Source organism: Sphaeramia orbicularis, chromosome 1 (assembly GCF_902148855.1).
Source record: "Sphaeramia orbicularis chromosome 1, fSphaOr1.1, whole genome shotgun sequence".
Classification (NCBI taxonomy): Eukaryota; Metazoa; Chordata; class Actinopteri; order Kurtiformes; family Apogonidae; genus Sphaeramia; species Sphaeramia orbicularis.
Genome location: NC_043957.1, coordinates 49,226,521 through 49,246,501, shown reverse-complemented (window position 1 = coordinate 49,246,501; position 19,981 = coordinate 49,226,521). Strand labels below are relative to the sequence as shown.

General features: G+C 38.3%; 1 protein-coding gene across 4 annotated transcripts in view; it reads left to right on the top strand.

Moving 5' to 3' along the window:
• inpp4b (inositol polyphosphate-4-phosphatase type II B) overlaps positions 1-19,981 on the top strand; it is a 306,898-nt gene that overhangs the window by 103,802 nt on the left and 183,115 nt on the right. For 3 of the 4 annotated variants that reach the window (XM_030140356.1, XM_030140349.1, XM_030140365.1), the window contains one exon: positions 13,864-13,943. In XM_030140356.1, the coding sequence (XP_029996216.1) occupies positions 13,864-13,943 (80 nt within the window). Of the gene's footprint in view, positions 1-192; positions 543-13,863; positions 13,944-19,981 lie in introns of those variants that run through there. The other variant, XM_030140373.1, reaches the window with a different exon arrangement.

Sequence of the window (19,981 nt, the reverse complement as noted above, 5' to 3'; positions counted from 1 at the left end):
TCCTCCTCCTTCTTCCCCTACTTTGCCTCGACTGCTTGTATTTGTCGACTCCCTCGCTCCCTCCCTTCTTGTGGCTCCCTCCCCCCGCCTTCCTCTCTCTCTCTCTCTCTCTCTCTCTCTCTCTCTCTCTCTCTCTCTCTCTCTCTCTCTCTCTCTCTCTGGTCTTGGTTACTGTCAAAGCGAACCACAGCAGCAACAGCGGTAGTGCCGGTAGCTCTCACTGTAGCCAGTTTTCAGTCACAGTACAGGCTGCAGTTTTGTGCGTGTCTATATGTGTGTGTTTTACGTTTGCGTGTCTTCAATATGTACACCATCTGGAATGCCTCCACTTCTGTAAAGAGCGATTATAACACATACATGGAGTTACTCTAACTGTGGACGTGGAGGGAAAAGCTGGAGGAAGATCTTTGAGCTCATTAAGAGGACGAAGGAAGACGCAACATCTCTCTTTCTCACAGTCCCCCTCACTCTCATCTCTATAACTGTTTTTTTACTCTCTTGTATACTTGCTTGCTGCCGCTACGATTGTGTGCACCATAACTGTAAGTGGACTTCCTAGTGTGTGTGTGTGTGTGTGTGTGTGTGTGTGTGTGTGTGTGTGTGTGTGAGTGCTGTTGTATACCAAATGTGTGAGGGTGATCCCACTCTGTGTCACTTTTAGATTACTGTGTCCATAATTTGTGCGCGAGTGCACACATTTGCATGTTAGTATAAATGGCATGTCATGACATCTCTAATGACTTAATTAGGCCAATTTGTAAAGCTCTATTCGTAGTGAAGGAGCGGTGTATTCATGTAGACACCAATGACCTCCCTGTTATAAATCTTTTCATATTCATAAATGTTTGCCACATATTCAGTGACTGCCTTAACTGTCACTGCTGCCATTTAGATAAAATGTCATTGGTTGGCATAGCATGTGAATGAAGGTCCTCTCCTCCAGGTATTCTCTGCAGTGTGTGTGTGTGTAACAGAGAGTGGAAGGAAAGGATGGCAAGAGTCAGATAGAGGGAGAGAGTTAGTGTGTATCCATGTGTATGTCACACAGTCACCCAGAACGTGGAGAAAATCAATAGATCTACAGCTTGAATTGGACTGTTTACCTCTGCCAAGTGATGGCCAGACACTGTGGCCTCCAAAGGTCCACACACAAGTGCATTCCCTGCAGATGCACATCTCTGCACAGCTCCTTCACTAGTGTTTTCTACTTTTCATCCTGGATTGATCTTTTACATTTGTTTCAAGAGTGCTTCGGTGTTTATCTACCGCAGGTGTGTGTGTGTGTTATCGGTCTCTGCGTTCATGTAAAATGTCTCACAGGCATGCGGCTGTCACGTTTTTTTTTTTTTTCTTTTTAAATATAGCAGAAAAGATCATAGATCAAAACTTCCTCTTGTAGCTCGCAACCAGCACGGGTGAGGAGAAGCAGTCGAGGGAATGAGCAAGAGCGGGCAAAAAGATGGATAGAAAAAAGAGAGAGCTAGAGCATGTGAGAGGGAACAGAGCAAGACCATCATAATCAATCCTCCATGATCCTAGAAGAGCATCATTTGTCTTCTTTTCTCACTCCTCTCTTCCTCTTGCTCCCATCTTTCTCTCATTTTCTATGGTACAGCCACTTTGATCTTGCGTAAGAAGAGGGTCTCGGGAGCTTCATTACTTTTAAAGCCTTCATCGAGAGGGGCCATAAAAAGATGCTAAGGAATGGGTTTCTAAGACCATTTACCAGACGCTCCGTACAGGATTGCGAGTAATGGCTACACAGGGATATAATGTTCCTCCATGGTGTGTAATGGCCTTCTGAGGCTCGTGCTCTGGGTTATCCAGGGCGAAGTGGGACAGGCTATGATACGTCAGTGTTAAGAATATGACGTGATACATATAAAGTGGTGCCTACTGGGGACCTGGATCTGTTTAATTCATAAGGACATGGCACTATGCTGCTTAAGCTTGTAGCTTTATTGTACTTGAGGATAGTGTCTTCTTCATTAAAGGCTGAGTGTGTAAGATTTAGAGCAAGCTCAAGAGTGGAATATAAAATTCATGATTATGTTATCATTAGTGTGTAATCACCTGAAAAGAGTCTGCCATGTTTTCTACAGAACCTGCGAATGAACTTCTTTTTTTCCATTTTATAGCAGTTGGAATCCAGCATTAAGGTGCATTACTGTCACCTATTTTGTGCAAGTGTGGACTCAAATTATTATCCCCTTAACCAAAAAAGCCTAGAATGGGCAAACGTCAGGCAAGCACTGACTCTAATGAGGACCTTTTTTTGTATTTCACCCTTTTGTGACTACCTCAGGGGGAGTGCACTGACAGGTACTTGTAGTTGATTGATTTTAACTACATAAAAACCCTATTGAAATGTTTGAAAGGACTTGATCCTCAACCTCTTTCGTGAATACATAAATAAACCACAAACCTGCAACAGATTTACCCGAGCAGCTTTATGCATCAACAGCAAAATTCCATTCTGTAAAGCATCTCTTGCCTGGACATTATTCTTTGTGAAAGGAGCAAAAGTCTGGAACTCACTGCCTTATCATCTGTTAAATCTGCTATTTTCAAGAGAACCACTGGGTCCTGGTTTATTCAGAGGCAAACCTGTACTCATATGTGATGTAATGTAAATATATACATGTAATGTGATTTAAATGTTTATTCTTGGTATCCTGTTATAATGGGTTTTAGTGAGCATTGCTATATTTTGCTATACTCAGTTCATACTTCATATTTTTTGATTGATTGATTATAAAAGACCTAGAGACAAGTGTTGTAACTCAGCTGTGACAGGGGTTTGCAAACTTTTGAACTCACCACCCTCAAAATTATGGTGCCAGAGATAGGTGACCCCCACTATCCCTGAGGTGATTGAAACATTAAAAAAAAAAAAAAAAAAAAAAAACATGCAGAGGTGTCACACAATGATACCAGTATTTTCTGTGGAATTGATCTCTTGGTGTGGTGGTGTGTAATTGGGGGTGGGGTGGGGGGGTCTGTCCTACTTATTCAATAACTAGGCCTACTCAGTGTCGGGAAAAAATCCCTTTGTGCGCTGATATTCTGATTAACTCAGAATTATCTCAGAAAGGTGCGGTGTCATGTGCAATTTTTACCCCTGTATTATTTTTTTTACTTCTGGTGTTTTCGCGCATCAACTGTGTAGTTTTGAAAATCCAAATAAAGTGAAATTGACTATAGTAAATGATAAATAAACAGGGTAAATTCAATACGACAAGTATCACTACCATATGTTTACATAGAAAAGAATGCGATTACGCATGTCCAACAGTTTGGAGCATGTGCAGAATTCTTAGGGGGTAAAAAAAAAATACGGGGGTAAAAATTGTACAGCGGCACTGGGTGCGCTTGGCTTTTTATTGAAATTAGTATTATTATATTATGTATTATACATACGTATAATAAGTCTAATGTGACGTCGATGATTTTTTATATTAAATGTATGATATTGAGGCAAGAAACCTTACCAGCAGAAATGCTGGATACTTTGGTATATTTGCTGCAGTGCATTGTGGGTACTTGACATTTTACTCATTGTGTTCTGTGTTTTCTATTCATTTATTTTTTGATAATTTTTAAATTCATTTTCATCGTGCATCTCCAGAAGTACAACACAAAAACAAAAGAAGAAAGAAATTCACATTTTATGATATAAGATTTTGTGACACAGAAAGTATAACCCCCCCCTTTCATTTAGATGAAAGAGAATATAATTTACGGATATAAACAGATAGGTGATCAGAATAGTCATAGATAATTATGTTGCACTCTTTCTTTAACCATATACCTGTTAAACCCTGACCATATTTTCAGGTGAAAAACGCCTAAAAAGACATACCCAAAGTAAATGAAGAATTACTTATAATACTTATAATAATAAGGTTCATATGGATGTTCTTGGTGTCTATGGACATTTAGAGACCTCACAGAATCTATTCCCATTGTCTAAAATATTGTATCTATTACTATGCCTGAGTAAACTGTAACAAACTAAAAGAGAAATTAGAATTTTTTATCCTCGCCTGTTTTTTTTCGGCTGGATTGACGATGATATGCATAAATTAATTGTTCTTGTCGGAGATTTTTAATAGCGTATATTTCACCTCACAAAGATTAAAAGTCATGTTTGAACATTAAAGTTTGCACTAAAATACACTTTGATGTACTTTTATTAACATTAGGGTCTAAACTTTGAGCAAAAGTTGAAAAAAACATCCATTGTCCTGATTTATTATATTTTTATAGTAGATGAATATTAATATAATTTTTTCGGCCCACGGGTGGGCTGATAAGGCTAAGGGGGTTATCATCCCACATTCTAAGGGTTTTTCGACTGACTGCATGCGTCCGGGCCACTGACCTCTCCATCATAACTATATCTAGAAAATAACTGAGTGTTCTGTTTTATGTTCAAGGGGTGATTTATGTTAATGTTTATTTACATTAATGTGTTATTGGCCTTTTTTATGTTTATTTTATTAATGGGACACCATTAGTCAAACCTGTAGGTCTGAACAATGCATTACCTGTTTGTCGCTGAGAAGCTATTGTTCATGCCGCATTAATGAAACCATTGCTCTTTCAAAGTAAAAGCACTTCTACGCACTTTGAAACTCACAATATTAACATCCTTCCACTGAAGTACAGGTGCAACTATACTGCCCTAGATCAGTCGTAACCACCTCAGCGATCACATCAAGAGGTTTCTGAAAATCATCTGGCGACCCCCACTTTGGGAACCCCTGAGTTATGACTTACTTACATGTGATTCCTTATCAAATAAACTCTGTATCATGAATATATTGGTTACAAACTTCAGATACCACTAAAGATTACAAACTGAAATTTGACCAACTTTCAGCTTTTTTTTTTTTTTCTCATCTTTCAGGTTGATGATAAAAATGCATATCTGATAAGAAATTGTGCAAACTCTTAGCTCAGTACTTCCTTAACACGCACATACTGACTGCAACATGTCCACATTTGTCTTCATTCCAAGTAGTAGTGACTCTGGTGAATCAAATTGGCAGGAGAATCTTTTTAGAGCATCGGCACCTTACTTTCGCTATCTGGCATAAGTGCATTGAAAACATATTGCAAAAGGAAGTGTGAAGGAATATGATATATTTCTGTGCCACAGGTTGGCCCCACCACTACTCAGTATTTTTAAATAGTATGCAGCGTTATGTCTTCCCCTTCTGAAAAAGTGTCAACAGGCCTCGTGTTTCGGTGTCTTCCTCTTTTATTGTCTGTGTGTGCATGCATGCATGTGAGTTCCTATTTGTGATGGGTCCAGATCTGCCAGAGCATGTGTTGAAGGTTAGTTTTATTTGCTAGTCTAAGCATATGGGGATTCAAACTGGGCACCGGGAAAAATGCTCGAGGAGGAAATGATGGGAGAAAAGGTCAGTAGACAGGATGCCCTTTTTTTTTTTTTTTTTTTTTTTTTATCTGATACAGGAGTCTTGAAAAAGAGAGAGAGAAAAGGCAAAGAATAAGCAGCACATTGGTAGGAAGAAGGAGGAAGCAAGATTAGAGGTAAAATGGAGCCAAAAAGCCAAACAATAAAGAGAAAAGAATGAAAAAGGGGTGAAGAGAAAGCATGTTCACTTCAAGATGCTTGTCACATGACCTCAGCTTCGTGATAATCGCACATTGTGCTTTTCACCATATTCTAAGCTGCTATTATATCTGTGGAAAGTGAAATTCAGACTCTGTAGTGCATAGAAGCTTCTGATGTTTGTTTACAATACCTGAAACTAATTTACATCCATTACAAAAACACACCAAACTGTCCTGATTTCATTTTGAGAGAAAAGATAGAAGTCTGTGGCCACTACAGGGTGGGGAAGCAAAATTTACAATATTTTGAGGCAGGGATTGAAAGACGGTGTATGACCAATTAGTTTATTGAAAGTCATGAGAATTTATTTGCCACAAGAAAATGTACATTATAGAAAATGTTTTTATTCTACACTGAACAAAAATATAAACGCACCACTTTTGTTTTTGCTCCCATTTTTCATGAGCTGAACTCAAAGATCTAAAACTTTTTCTGTGTACACACAAGGTTTATTTCTCTCAAATATTGTTCACAAATCTGTCTAAATTTGTGTTAGTGAACACTTCTTCTTTGCTGAGATAATCCATCCACCTCACAGGTGTGGCATATCAAGATGCTGATTAGACAGCATGATTTTTGCACAGGTGTGCCTTAGGCTGGCCACAATAAAAGGCCACTCCAAAATGTGCAGTTTTATCACACAGCACAATACCACAGATGTCACAAGTTTTGAGGGAATATGCAATTGGCATGCTGACTTCAGGAATCTCCACCAGAGCTTTTGCCTGTGAATTGAATGTTCATTTCTCTACCATAAGCCATCTCCAAAGGTGTTTCAGAGAATTCATGAAGAAGACTGCATGAGGAAAATGGTGGTCACACCAAATACTGACTGGTTTTCTGACCCCCCTGGACCACCCAATACAGTAAAAGTGCACATTTTAGAGTGGCCTTTTATTGTGGCCAGCCTAAGTCACACCTGTGCAATAATCCTGCTGTCTAATCAGCATCTTGATATGCCACACCTGTGAGGTGGATGGATTATCTCAGCAAAGGACAAAGGAGAAGTGCTCACTAACACAGATTTAGACAAATTTATGAACAATATTTGAGAGAAACAGGCCTTTTGTGTTCGTAGAAAAAGTTTTAGATCTTTGAGTTCAGCTCATGAAAAATGGGAGCAAAAACAAAAGTGGTGCATTTATATTTTTGTTCAGTGTATGTGTCCTTCTTTCTCAATAACTGCCTTCACACGCTTCCTGAAACTTGCGCAAGTGTTAGTCAAATATTCGGGTGACAACTTCTCCCATTCTTCTTTAATAGTATCTTTAAGAAAGTCAACATTGCTGTGTGATGTTCTATTGGTAGCATGTTCTAAAACGCCCCAAACAGCAGAATCCAGAGGGTTTAGATCTGGGCTAGAAGGCGGCCATAAACATGATTCCCAAAAACTGCTAAAGTTGGATTTGTTGCTGTTGTCAACAAGTGTTTTGGTGTTCTTGTGTAAGATTTTAACTTCAAATCATATTTTACTGCATTTCTAACGGTCTTGTTGTCTACCTCAAGTTCAGTTGCCATTTTTCTCATGGATTTGGTTGGATCCTTTAGGATTTTGGATTTGAGAGCTTTAATAAAAGCTTTGGTACGTTTTTTGTTGCTTCCTCCACTTCCAGACTTTCTGGTAATAGTTTTGCTCATAGTCATTCTCTTCTTTCCATTATAAACAGTCTTTATGGACACTCCAACTATTTTTGAAATCTCCTTTGGTGTGACGAGTGCATTCAGCAAATCACACACTCTTTGACGTTTGCTTTCCTGATTACTCATATGGGCAAAAGTTTCTGAAAAGGTATGGATAATAGTGTTAGGTATGATTATGACATCAATATATGTTTGGTTTCAAAACAATTGACGTAGTGCCTGCTGAGAAAAAACAACTAAATGTTCATTGTAAATTTTGCTTCCCCACCCTGTATGAAGGAACTGACGTGGTTGAGACGTACATGCTCTGGTTTTGTACAGTCATTTCAGATGTTAGATGTTAGAGAGACCATCACATGCACTGTTGTAAAAGCTTGAAGTAGTACTCCAGTTTGGTACATGGAAAGGTTAGACTGATACTCTAGCTTCTAAATAATAGTGTTGTCATGATACCAAATTTATGACTACCTTCCTGTACCTGTCCTAAGTATCTCAGTACTGATGCCGTAATTATACCATGACAAAAACCTAAAACATCAGGAGAAGTAATATAATAATACATGGCAGAACACAGACCTTTTTGAATTAAATGATGGGCTTTGTATATCCACAGATACACAACTTTTGGGAGAGCATGTTCTCTCTGTCAGTTTTAAGCCTAAATTGCCTCCGGATATAAAACTAGAAAATACACTCAATAACAGAAAACCTCTGCAGAGGAGGTTTAGTCATTTAATCATTTTGGTTCAGTCTACTTTAGTGCACATAGTGACATACAGTATATCCTTATCAAACATTTCCTTCATATATTTTACATGGGTCATACGTAGGGGTGTAAGAAAATATTGGTTCTGCAATATATCGTGATATTTCATTTCACAATACTGTATCGATATTAACCCTTTCATGCATGAACTGTAAGAACCTTAGTCAAGATTTTTTTCTTCAGTGTTTTTATTCCTCCTTAGGCAAGAAAAAAACATTGCGATCAAGTTTTTTTTTCCTATGGAGTTACAAAAATATCCATGCATTTAATTTTTGAAGTAAGAAACATATTTTAAAACCCAATATCAGAAAGTGATATGAAAACAATGAAATAAAAACATTTTTAATGCTGCTAATCTGATGTCTTCTCACATTTTAACATATTCTAATGCTAGTAATTACTCACTTCATGGAGATAATATGCAAAAAAAAAAACTTCTTGTCTAACAAATAACAATTGGTTTACACTTAAACATGTTAGTGCAGATCAGGTTCATCAAGAAAAGCAAAGTTACAGTAATGGTCTGAATGTCAGTGTATGGGATGGTGCGTAAGTGTCCAGTATGTTGGCTCATATGGAACTAAAACATCAAAATCCATGAATATACAAGAGAACAGCTGGAGAATAACTGTCCAGTGTAGTGGCCTATGCATCAAAGGGTTAAAAAGTACTGAACTGATATTTTTATGTATTTATTCAAATGCAGATATTGTGGAGGTTCATTTTAGTTTTTTAGTTTTTCTTTTTTTGTTTATATTTTATTTATTATTATTTAATGCTTTTTTATTAAATAATGTTAGTTCCTTTGTTGGGATTGCACAAATATAATGTTATGATGTGATTTATGAACTAATAGAATATGAACATTTGAGCAGGATCTTAAACTGTAATGTCTGTAAAACATAATTTAAGTTTTAACAGAGGAAAATTTTGTGATATAGCATTACATCCTGTTGTGATCAAATAAAAATGTGTTTAATATTTGTGCATATTTCTGGTGTAATTCCATTCTTCCAGGAAATAATCTTTTAAAAAAGAAACAACACCAATAAAAAATTGCTTTGTTAACAGTATCGTGATACAGGGGTTGCACAAAATAATGGAAACACCTTCACCTCAAGATGATAATGCCCCAATCCATACAGCTAGAATTGTTAAAGAATGGCATGAGGAACATTCTAATGAAGTTGAGCATCTCGTATGGCCGGCACAGTCCCCAGACCTCAACATTATTGAGCATTTATGGTCAGTTTTAGAGATTCAAGTAAGACGTCTATTTCCACCGCCATCGTCTCTAAAAGAGTTGGAGGGTATTCTAACTGAAGAATGGCTTAAAATTCCTTTGGAAACAATTCAGAAGTTGTATGAATCAATACCTCGGAGAATTGAGGCTGTAATTGCCACAAAAGGTGGACCTACACCATATTAAATTATATTTTGTTGATTTTTTTAAGGTGTTTCCATTATTTTGTCCAACCCCTGTATATCATACCGTGTTCCTAGTATTGTGATTCGTATCGTATCGCCAGGTTCTTGCCAATACACACCCCAAGTCATATGTGGGATTTGTACTTTCAAATAAAAAAATGACCCAAAATCATTGTTAGTGTTCAGAATGAAGAGTTATCAAATTATGCCAAAGACACTGGTGTATTGGATTGTAGGGATATGAACTGGATATATTTACCCCAATGAACCATGAGATTGATGTGACCACTAGAGGGAGTGGTGAGTCACTCAGCTGGTCTCACATGGTGAGGAAAACTAAAGCCATGTTTTTACTATGTGGTACTGGCTCGACTCGACCCGACACGGGTACCAGGTACTATTCCTGAAGACCATTTCCAGTACAGGAGTACTACCAACTTTAGAGTATGGGGTTGTCATAGCAACGGTGCATGTAACTTCCACAATGCCATCTTTAATGTGACACAGCTGACGGTAAAAACAAAGAGGAAGAGAAGGAGAAGAACAACAGACACAATAGAGGATGTCAGTGGGATGATACTTTGTTTTCATTGTTTTGTGGGCTGTCATCATGGATTAACCTACCGGTATATTCACTGTAAACTTCTGAATCTGTTTTTTTTTTTTTTTATGCTGGGTTGCACATTGATGATGCAGAGACAACTCTCTGACCAATCAGTGGTCTGCAGTGTTTACACATCACATTTTAGTATCTCTACACCCGTTTTGGAACCTCGGCTGAGCAAGCACTAAAAAAATAGTACCAGATTCAATGTTCTTTTACATAATGGCAACGCAAATAGGCCAAGTCAAGTCCAGTCAAGCCAGTACCATGTAGTGGAAACGGAGCATTACACCACAGGGCCTTTGAGCAAAGTGTCAGAAGGTGATGAGATGGAATAAGATTGGCTAAGAAACCACTTGTAGAATGAAATAGTGATAAAAGTTAGAATCACTGTTGTTGTTTTCACCAATGGACACAACTTGGAAGAATGGAGTTTGATGATGAAATCACAGCATTTCTTCAACACAACTGAGTTTGATCATGAGATTTAAGAAGATATCAATTTAGTTTGAGATGCTATTATCTTTATTTATTGTTCACCATTTGTTGGTCCACGGTTCAGACTGAACTGGGACAGTTCTGATCTAATTTGGACGACTCCAAACAGATCTTAAGTGCACGTATTAACACAAACTACAGAAAATTGAGGTGATTTGTGCTTTTTTTTACTGTGTCTGTTTTCTGTCTAAAATTAGAGCTATGCTAACAGAGCTATAATGTAAACTATCAGCTGAAATCAGCACATGAATATTACAAGGAATCAAAACGTAGTATTATTTTGACTGTCAAATAACCAGATGTGAGTTTTTGTTTGAAGAAAACTTGATGATATCATAATGCAGATCTGTGTAAACAATGTGTTTTATTCTTTATTTAGTGAGTGATAGAGTCTGTGGATGCATAGCATTGATTCGTTGGTGGTTTTGATAGAACTAACTCTGTTCTGATGCATGACTCCTCCCTGGTGGTGAGAGTTTGTAATATCAATACTACATATGACCCCTTTAATGCCTCAGGTCATAATATACTAATGATTGAAAACAGATTTCCACAAAGACACAACATGTTTGTCCTGGTCATAATGACAACACAATCTGTCTCTCTTGTGTTGCTGGAAGAGTCAAGAACAGGCACAGACCAGCTTTCTTTTTCTCTAAACCTCTACTGTTTTTGTATTGCGGTTGCAGTTTTCAATGAATACCTTCGGCAGCATTAAACAGTCACTTCTTGTATTGTTGCTGCGTGATATGTGACAGAATGTGAACGTATCATTGTCAGAAACTCACAGAAAAAAATGTTGTTTGTTGTCACCAAACCAACCACACTTACTTGAATTAACTCTTTACAACCTGATGTGTCATTGCTGACACACCCTGCGCATATGCAGTTTGGACGGCTGTAACTCCTTCACTTTTTGTGCAATTGCAAAAATTCGAGCAGTTTGTAAAACCTGAGACGTTGTGCTTTATAGACTTTATTGGGTCATTACAGTAATTTCATCCAGTCTGTACTAGAAGCTGGAGAAGAAGCCATTTTAGCAGTGTTAAAACATGCAGTAAATTGTAAATGACTGCTAGATTTTGAAAGTTCAAAGTGCTCTGGAAAAATGAGCACAATGACTTAGTCACAGCATATTTTTTTTATCCTTTTTATAGTCAAAATAAAAAAATTAAAAAAAAAAAGGCAGACGGACCATTTTTATGGCATAGTGTTTAACCCTGTAAAGCCTGAACCATTAAATCATTGACAGAAAATTCCAGTTCTTTGAAAATGAAGCCTTTATTGGTCCTTCTGAACAGCCAAAAACATTTTTTTTTTCAAATATCAAATTCCATGTATGAGTTTCAATTTTGGATCATATTTGATACATCGGGTCTCAATGCTCAAATACTATTATTTTTGAACAAACAAAAATGTAATATAACACAAACTTGTCTAACAAATTGGTAATTCCTTTTCAAAATTAACAAAGATCTGCCTCCTTCCTCAATAATGACAATCTTATAGTGTCACTGGAAAGGCCTCTGGTGAGCGAATTCCTCCCCCCTGGTGGATTGTCTGTATATTGCATGTATCTAATTGTAAACATCAGGTTTTTCAAGAAAAAAAATATCACACTGATCATGGAGAGGGCTTCAAAACTTAGGTATCAAATATGATACGTTTGGCGTTATAGGGTTTAAAGCAATGGTTTCCAACATTTTTTGGCTTGTGACCCCATTTTAACATCACAAATGTCTGGCGACCCCAGACATTCAAAACAGTGAAATTTTTTTTGCTAAAATTAATTTGTTTTTGATCATGTAATAGTTTGCTATACTATGTTTCAAATAAACGTTAATTTTAGATGACATTTAGTCTATATAATGCATATTATTATGGATGGAGGCAGAAAAGCTAGGCGTAGATTACTGCACAAAGTGAGAATTTTCTTTTCCTTGATCAGGATATGTACAGTCAGTCCAGCTTGGATTTACAAGGCTGACAATTAATACTGAACAAAAAATAACTCAAACTATGAATTATGAAAGAGCTGCAGCATCTGAAACTGACCACAATGAACATTTGACAGATAAACAGTACCATATACCATATATTTTTTAGTGAGTTGTTTTTGTTTTTGTTTTTTTATCAATTACTAGAAATTTCAGGTGACCCCATTTGAATTCCAGGCGACCCCACGTTGGTTCCCGACCCCAAGGTTGAAAAACACTGGTTTAGAGGGTTAACCACACTATGTGAGGGCACAAAAACTATCTAACCTGTTGCTCTGAGTTCTCCCTTGCTTTATAGGTCTGTGTAGCTTCACAAATGTTTTGCACAGTATGTTGTGCTTCATGCGCTTCATCAAATATGACATGGACGGTCAGCAGCTTATATTTGCAGCCTCCCATGCTGTCACCATATCACAGGTCCATATTACAGCTAAAGTGTCACACCCACTGGTTCTGCACAGAGCTGCACAAATACTGTCCCACTGTCACAAATCAACACAACTCCGGAAAAGAAAAGCACCAGTGTTAAAAAAAAAAAAAATGACATTGCAGTACAGGTCTTGTATTTGTACACTATGTAAGTGTAATGTATAGTAAATTAAATAATGAAAGTGAACAGGTTTGGACACTTTAATTAGGCTCTTTTTTCCCCAGTTTGTTGAAATATGTGGCATCACCTTTGTGCATGTTGTTAATTACCCAGCCCATGTTTTGGCTTCGATCAGAGCGGCTCGTGTCCTTGGCACAGTCTTAGCCCTCCCCTCCTCCTGCACACATGCTCAGTCGATGGCGTTACTTGCAGGTGCGGAACTCGTCTGCATGCTCATGCGTTCATTTGTGGATGCGCATGAGTCTGGGCATACCTGTGAAGGGCTGAAAGTGTGTGTGTTTTCTCTGCGAATGTGGTTCATCTCTCTTCGTTATTGATGGGCTCGTCCCCTACCTCTCTCTCCGTGACCTACTTCTTGTGGGCTGACACCCCCTGTTCACATCACGCCCGCAGCAAACGCATGTTGTCAGAGCAGTGAGAAAGGGGAGGAAAAAGGGTGAAAGAGAGACAGAGTGAGGGACTTTATTGTAGTGTCCTCTTGCCATGTGCCACTGTGATCACATACAGCAGTGAAGAATGGTCTATGTTCTGTACTATAACAGGAGAACCCAAAGTTATCTTACACTTCCCTTAGTACAGGCAGTAGATAATGATAATCACATTATCTTTAATCATGTTACTGGATCCCCGTTGTTAAATAACTATATGTTTTGTGTTTCTCTGGTTCTGCAGGGCAGCTTCCTGGGTAGTGCTACATTTTCAGTAGGCGATCTGCTGAGAGCTAAAGATGAACGACTGACCTTGAGTCTCAGGTAAGTGCATGGTTCTCTTATAATCTGTTCATTGCGCTACAGCATGTCTTCCTCCTGGCTAAATAACATTCAGACTTTACACTTAAAACATTATGTCTCTGAGCACAAGAAGTGACAGGTAAAGTGAAACATCAAACTGAGAGGCGAGGAGTTGGGAAGAGAAGCCCATTCGCAGATGTTGCAACAGTAGCTTAGAGGTATGTTAGAGAAGCTGCCACGGGTTGTTTGTTTCTCCGATGTTATGTTAGCGCGTGGGAATTGAGTAGCCTGATCTGTTTTTTGTTTTCCATAGTGAACGGGGGTGGGAGTAATTCTGTTTTCTGAAAGGAAGTTAAATGAGTAGAATGGGACCTTTTTGGCTCACCAGCCGACAGGCCATGAGCTGTTGTGAAGGCGCTGAGTCAGTCGTCGTCATTGTTGTCATTGTCTTTGTTGGCAAGTTCTTCAAACATCTTCTCACAGGAAATTACTGGTCAGATTCAAATGTTAGATCTAGCCTCCTTGGGACAATGTCTACAAAATTTGCTCACAGTTGTGAGATCATTTCATTTTTGACGAGTTTTTTAAGTATTAAATATTTACCTTTACCTATTTTGATGGATTATAACATGGAAATAGTTACAGAGATCATTATAGTAACTGTTGATCATTGATAGGAAGTCCTATATGGACTTTCACTTGGGCCCATGACCTTTGACCTTGAGTGACCTTGAAGGGTCAAACTCAAGGTCTAGATTTTGACAATCTTCTTCACTGAAACCACTGGATGGATTTATTTCAATTTTTTTTATGTGGCTACCTTGGGACAATGTCTACAAAGTCTGTTCACAGTTTTGACAAATCATGATTATTTAATTTTTTACATAGTTTTGAAATATTACAAATTTGCTTTTACTTATAATGGGACATATTTTGATGGCTTATACCATGGAAATGGTTAGAGATATCAATATAGGTACTATTGAGCACTGATGGGAAGTTATATATGGACTTTCATTTAATTTGTTGAGTTATCCTCGAGTGAAAGTACCACCCACTTCTGCTGGGAGATGAATCTCCTGCATCCAGGCCACAGGACTCTAACATAGCAGTAGAACCTGACAACCTCACAAATTGTGTATTAATTCGTGATAGAACATGCCAGTGAGATTCAAGGCCATTGGTCCTATTTTTTGTTTGTAAGTTGGGCCGACAACACATATCATTAAGTGTGGATATGTTCTGGTTTAACTTGCATATGTTCATGCTGTATGAGGTTCAGGATCATCACAAATATGCATACTGCTTAATGGTAAGATGCTTCGTATGATCACAAACTAAGCCACCGGTTAAGAAAGGAATAAAAATCAGTTAAATTTCACTTGAACAGTATTTATTTACTCTTCAGAGGAAGCATTGACACATCAAACAACACATAAGCAGTGCTCTTGGATATGATTAATGGTGCTGACATGTTGCTAAAAAGTCAGATGTACATCTATAAATATATGGCTGCCAAGGTTTGGCAGGCATGAAATACAATTTTGCTGCTAGGTTTACTCATTTTACACACAGCTATAGAAGTGAGCTTAATATTCTGTTGGTGTGAAGATTGATTGCCAAAACTGCGCTGAATGAAATTCATGAATTAATTGACAGTATGTCTGCTAATTGTTTTGCCCCATTCCACTGGTTTGAAGAAAGCACTGTTGTCTGTTGTGTGTGAATTAGTGTGTTGTTTGTGAGCATTAACATATCTGCAATAGAGGTCATAGCATGTTTGAAACAGGAAAATAACATCATTAGTGCTTCAAGGATGAGGAGCTCCTCAGACTGGCTGCCTTGTCATCAACACAATGTCTACACACATCTTTTCTGATCAAGAGATGTACTATGGAGGCATCAAAACTGAGAGATGGAGGTCAGAAAGGGGACCACTGGGATGATCTTGCATATATAAAATATACATTATGTAGTTGCATCCTATTGATCTGTTTAGCCTTACTTTGGTCTGTAGAATCTTCATCATGCCTTTGGTTAAGCTTCAAATTGTAATTTTGACCTAGAGAGATAGTCTTTGAGTAAGCCATAAAATATTTAAATATATGCAGAAGCTGTTGGCTCTTTATGTGCCTACTGCATGTGTTTCAGTGGCTAAAATGCCTCTTATCCACTTGTTAAAGTGAAACTGTTCCTTTCTTTGTGGTTTATATTGTCAGACTGAATTTCCTTCATCCTTCACATTTGTTGCTGTGTCTGAAAATACACCCCTTCGGCAATCTTTTCTCTTTTCTTCTTTTTCTACCCCTTTTTTTGTAATGCTTTTCATTTCCTGTAGGTGATCCTAGGTCACTGGGAATAATTGTACACTGCACAAGTGACTGTATGAACTCCAAAGAGAATAGATACCTCAACCCCTCGCACGCCACCTTCCATTGTATGTGCACAATTTAGAGCAGGGATTCTTGCAACAGCATAAAATTGTCATTTCCTCAATTATCTTCACACTGCGCTACTGTGTTTGGTTTGGTTGTATATTTTGGGTTCCTGAAGGTAATGCAGAGTCCTTAGTACATGTCTACAGTGCCCCACTGTGTTCTTTAGTAATACAGAAAGAAACAGTTCAACAGTTTGGCACATTTTTCCAATGTTGCTGTTACAATGCTATTGTTATGACTGCTGCTATACCTTTCACCTCCCACACACAAAATGATTAGCTGAATTCTTCGGAGGTTGTAAATGCTCATTCATTCATTCGTATTCTGAACTAATCCTTGTGGGGGGTTGCAGGGATGCTGGTATCCCAGCGACGTACAGGTTCACCCTGGACGTGTCATTAGTTCATCGCAAAGCTGACATATACAGACAAACAGTCACATTCACATCTATGGGTGATTTAGACTGACTAACCTTTTACTGGATGTCTTTGGGTGGTGGGAGGATGTTGGGTTACCCAGAGAACCCACACAGACATGGGGAGAACATGCAAACTTGAGTTGTAAACACTGTTACAGAAAATTAAACAAAGTACTTGATCTTGGTAGAAGGTGGTACAAACCTTTGAGTTGATGGCTACATAAAAAATGCCACCACAGCATTTTTAAGAACATCAGGAGCTTTTACATGGACACAGAACTATGCACATGTAAACATCATAATGTGATTTCAGAGATCCAAATAGGCCCTTATTCCAGTTTTTAAGAAGCCAAATATACCATCTGAAGTAGCATAACAGAAACACAACCAATGGGCAACAAAAACATTTTGATTCTGGAACAATAATGATTAAAAGTTTGAATATTGGTAATGAAAGAATTATACATATTTGGGAATGTAGTGCCCATCTGCACGGCCATTCACTTGTTGAAATCCCTCACAGCTTTGTCCGACATACTTTGACTGAATATACATTATTATACCCACACATTCTTTTGGTCTTCATCTTCTATGAAGACCAATGTTCTATGTTCATAGAAGTTAATTGAATAGGTGGGTTAATTGAATATATGTACTGTATATACTGTACCACTGCTGACCTAAACGAGCTGTTGTGTTTGTATTTCTGTCTGTTTTTTTGTATGTTATATAGTATGTGAAAATTGTTTTGTATGATTATATTGTATGTTGTTCGCATTGACAGGTTGTAAAGATTATTGTAAGGACCCCAGGAAGAATAGCTGTAGCTATGGTACAGCTAATGGTGATCCTAAAGAAAGAAAGAAACCAAGTGATATTCCCCTCTGTACTCTTGTTTGTCCAGCACTGGCTACACAGTCACCAATAGATGGAGTGGTGCTTGTACTTTAGTTTTCTTTGGTGTTATGAACAGTTCAACAGGGTCACATGGCCGTTAAGAGGACACTCTACTCACATGGAAATTGTTCCCTGTTCAGAGTCTCAGAACTCCATCACAATGACCCTTCCCAAGCAGTCATGCCTGCATAGCTTCATCAGCTTTGTCCTTGTCCTACATGGGGACTGTCACTGAGTCTGACACCAGTCAAAGTAGAGGACATGTTTAATGTTTATCACTCTCATCTCACATTGGTAGCAGATGATCCAAAGCTGTAATGCAACATTGGAATTTAATAGCCTGCTATGAACCAAAGTGGCCTCATTTTCAGTGGTCAATGTCAAATTAACACAGTGGTTCTCAACCTTTTTTGGCTTGTAACCCCATTTAACACGACAAATTTCTGGCAACGCCAGACATTCAAAACAGAGACCTTTTTTTGCTAAAATGAATTTGTTTTTGATCATGTAATAGTTTGCTATACTATGTTGCAAATAAAAGTTAATTTTAGACGACATTTAGTCTATATAATGAATATTATTATGGACGGAGGCAGAAAAGCCAGGTGTAGATTACTGCACAAAGTGAGAATTTTCTTTTCCTTGGTCAGGATATGTACAGTCAGTCCAGCTTGGATTTACAAGGGATTGTTGGGATTGTTTCTGTCAACTCAACATATGATTTTTATTAGTGTGGTTTTTTTTGTTTTTGTTTTTTTTTATCAATTACTAGAAATTTCAGGTGACCCCATTTGAATTCCAGGTGACCCCACATGGGGTCCCTACCCCAAGGTTGAAAAACACTGAATTAATATAACGTTTTGCTAATAATTACAGGAATGTTAAATTTTATAACTGGTTACTGATATGTATGGCCAGGCCCCTGCATACATTGCTGCCCTGATTCAGCCCTACAGCTCTGCTCGTAGCCTGAGATCTTCAGGGCAGCACCTGCTGAAGGTTTCTCGCACCTGTTTTAGCACACAGGATGACAGGTCTTTTAAAGCTGTAGCACCACGTCTTTGGAATGACCTGCCTCTACACTTACGATCCATGGACTCTGTAGAGAGTTTAAAAAACACCTCAAAACACTCCTGTTCAAGCAGGCTTTTTAATTTCCCAACTGACTCAGGGCTGCTGCAAACTGATTGCATTTTATGTATTTATCATATTTTAATTGAATTTTATTGTGTTTTAATGGTATTTTAATTGTATTTTATTTGTACTGTTTATTTGTACTTTGCAGTGTAAAGCACTTTGTGACTGTCTGTGAAAAGTGCTCTATGAATAAAATTTACTTACTTACTTACTATGTACACCATAGGAGTGTACCCAAATGGTAAACAGTAGGGATGTAAATTATTGATTAATTCATTAATTGTTAGTTGGTTGCCCTTATCGATCGATTAATGATTAATTGATAAGCGGCGATGTTCCTGAGAACCTGAATTTCTTTTTCAATATGGTCTATAAGAATAAAAGCTAAATATTATTTTTACACTTCATGAAAAAAACATGTCATGTTCCTTAATGATTGATTTATTGAACCATTGGATACAGTCAGTGTTTCCTGTGGAATTCATCTGTTGATGTAGGGGTGTGTAATGGGGGGTGCATGCGTGTTCGTTTCGCCGGTGGGTGGGTGCATGCATGTGCGTTTTGGGGGGGTGGGGTGGGGGTGGTGGTGGTGGTACTCGTACATGCGCAGTATGGCCGGGGGATTCGTGCGTGTTGGTTAGCAACCGCGCGCATGCATGTGTCACTTTCTGTCCTACTTCTAATACTATGGGGGTACGGTGCAGTCCGTGCCCCCGCAGAAGTGAAAGTGAAACTTTTCACTCATTTATCTTTTCCTCCTGAAGCTTCGCAAATGCATTACATACCTGTGACCCGAATCAGGAGTCTGGAGGATGTTTTCAACTTCTGTCTCACTGACCATGGGCTACACTGACCTCCAGGGAAAACGCTCTGATACCAACCCCGCATTTATGCGTGTGTTTAGTTGGGGGTGCACCGCTCCCACAAACAGATGGCTGGTCTGTGTTTGGCTCCACCATGTCCATAAAGACATTCTAACTCATCAACGCCATGATCCGGTTCAATGACCGGCTATCCCAGCTGCGGCATCGAAGCGCGGACAAACCGGCAGCCTTCGGACAGGTGTGGACAGGTGGACAAGGGCAATTAACCGACAATTAATAATTTCATCGAGCAAATTCTTGTCAACAATTAATCGTCCGTCGATTAATTGCTTACATCCCTAGTAA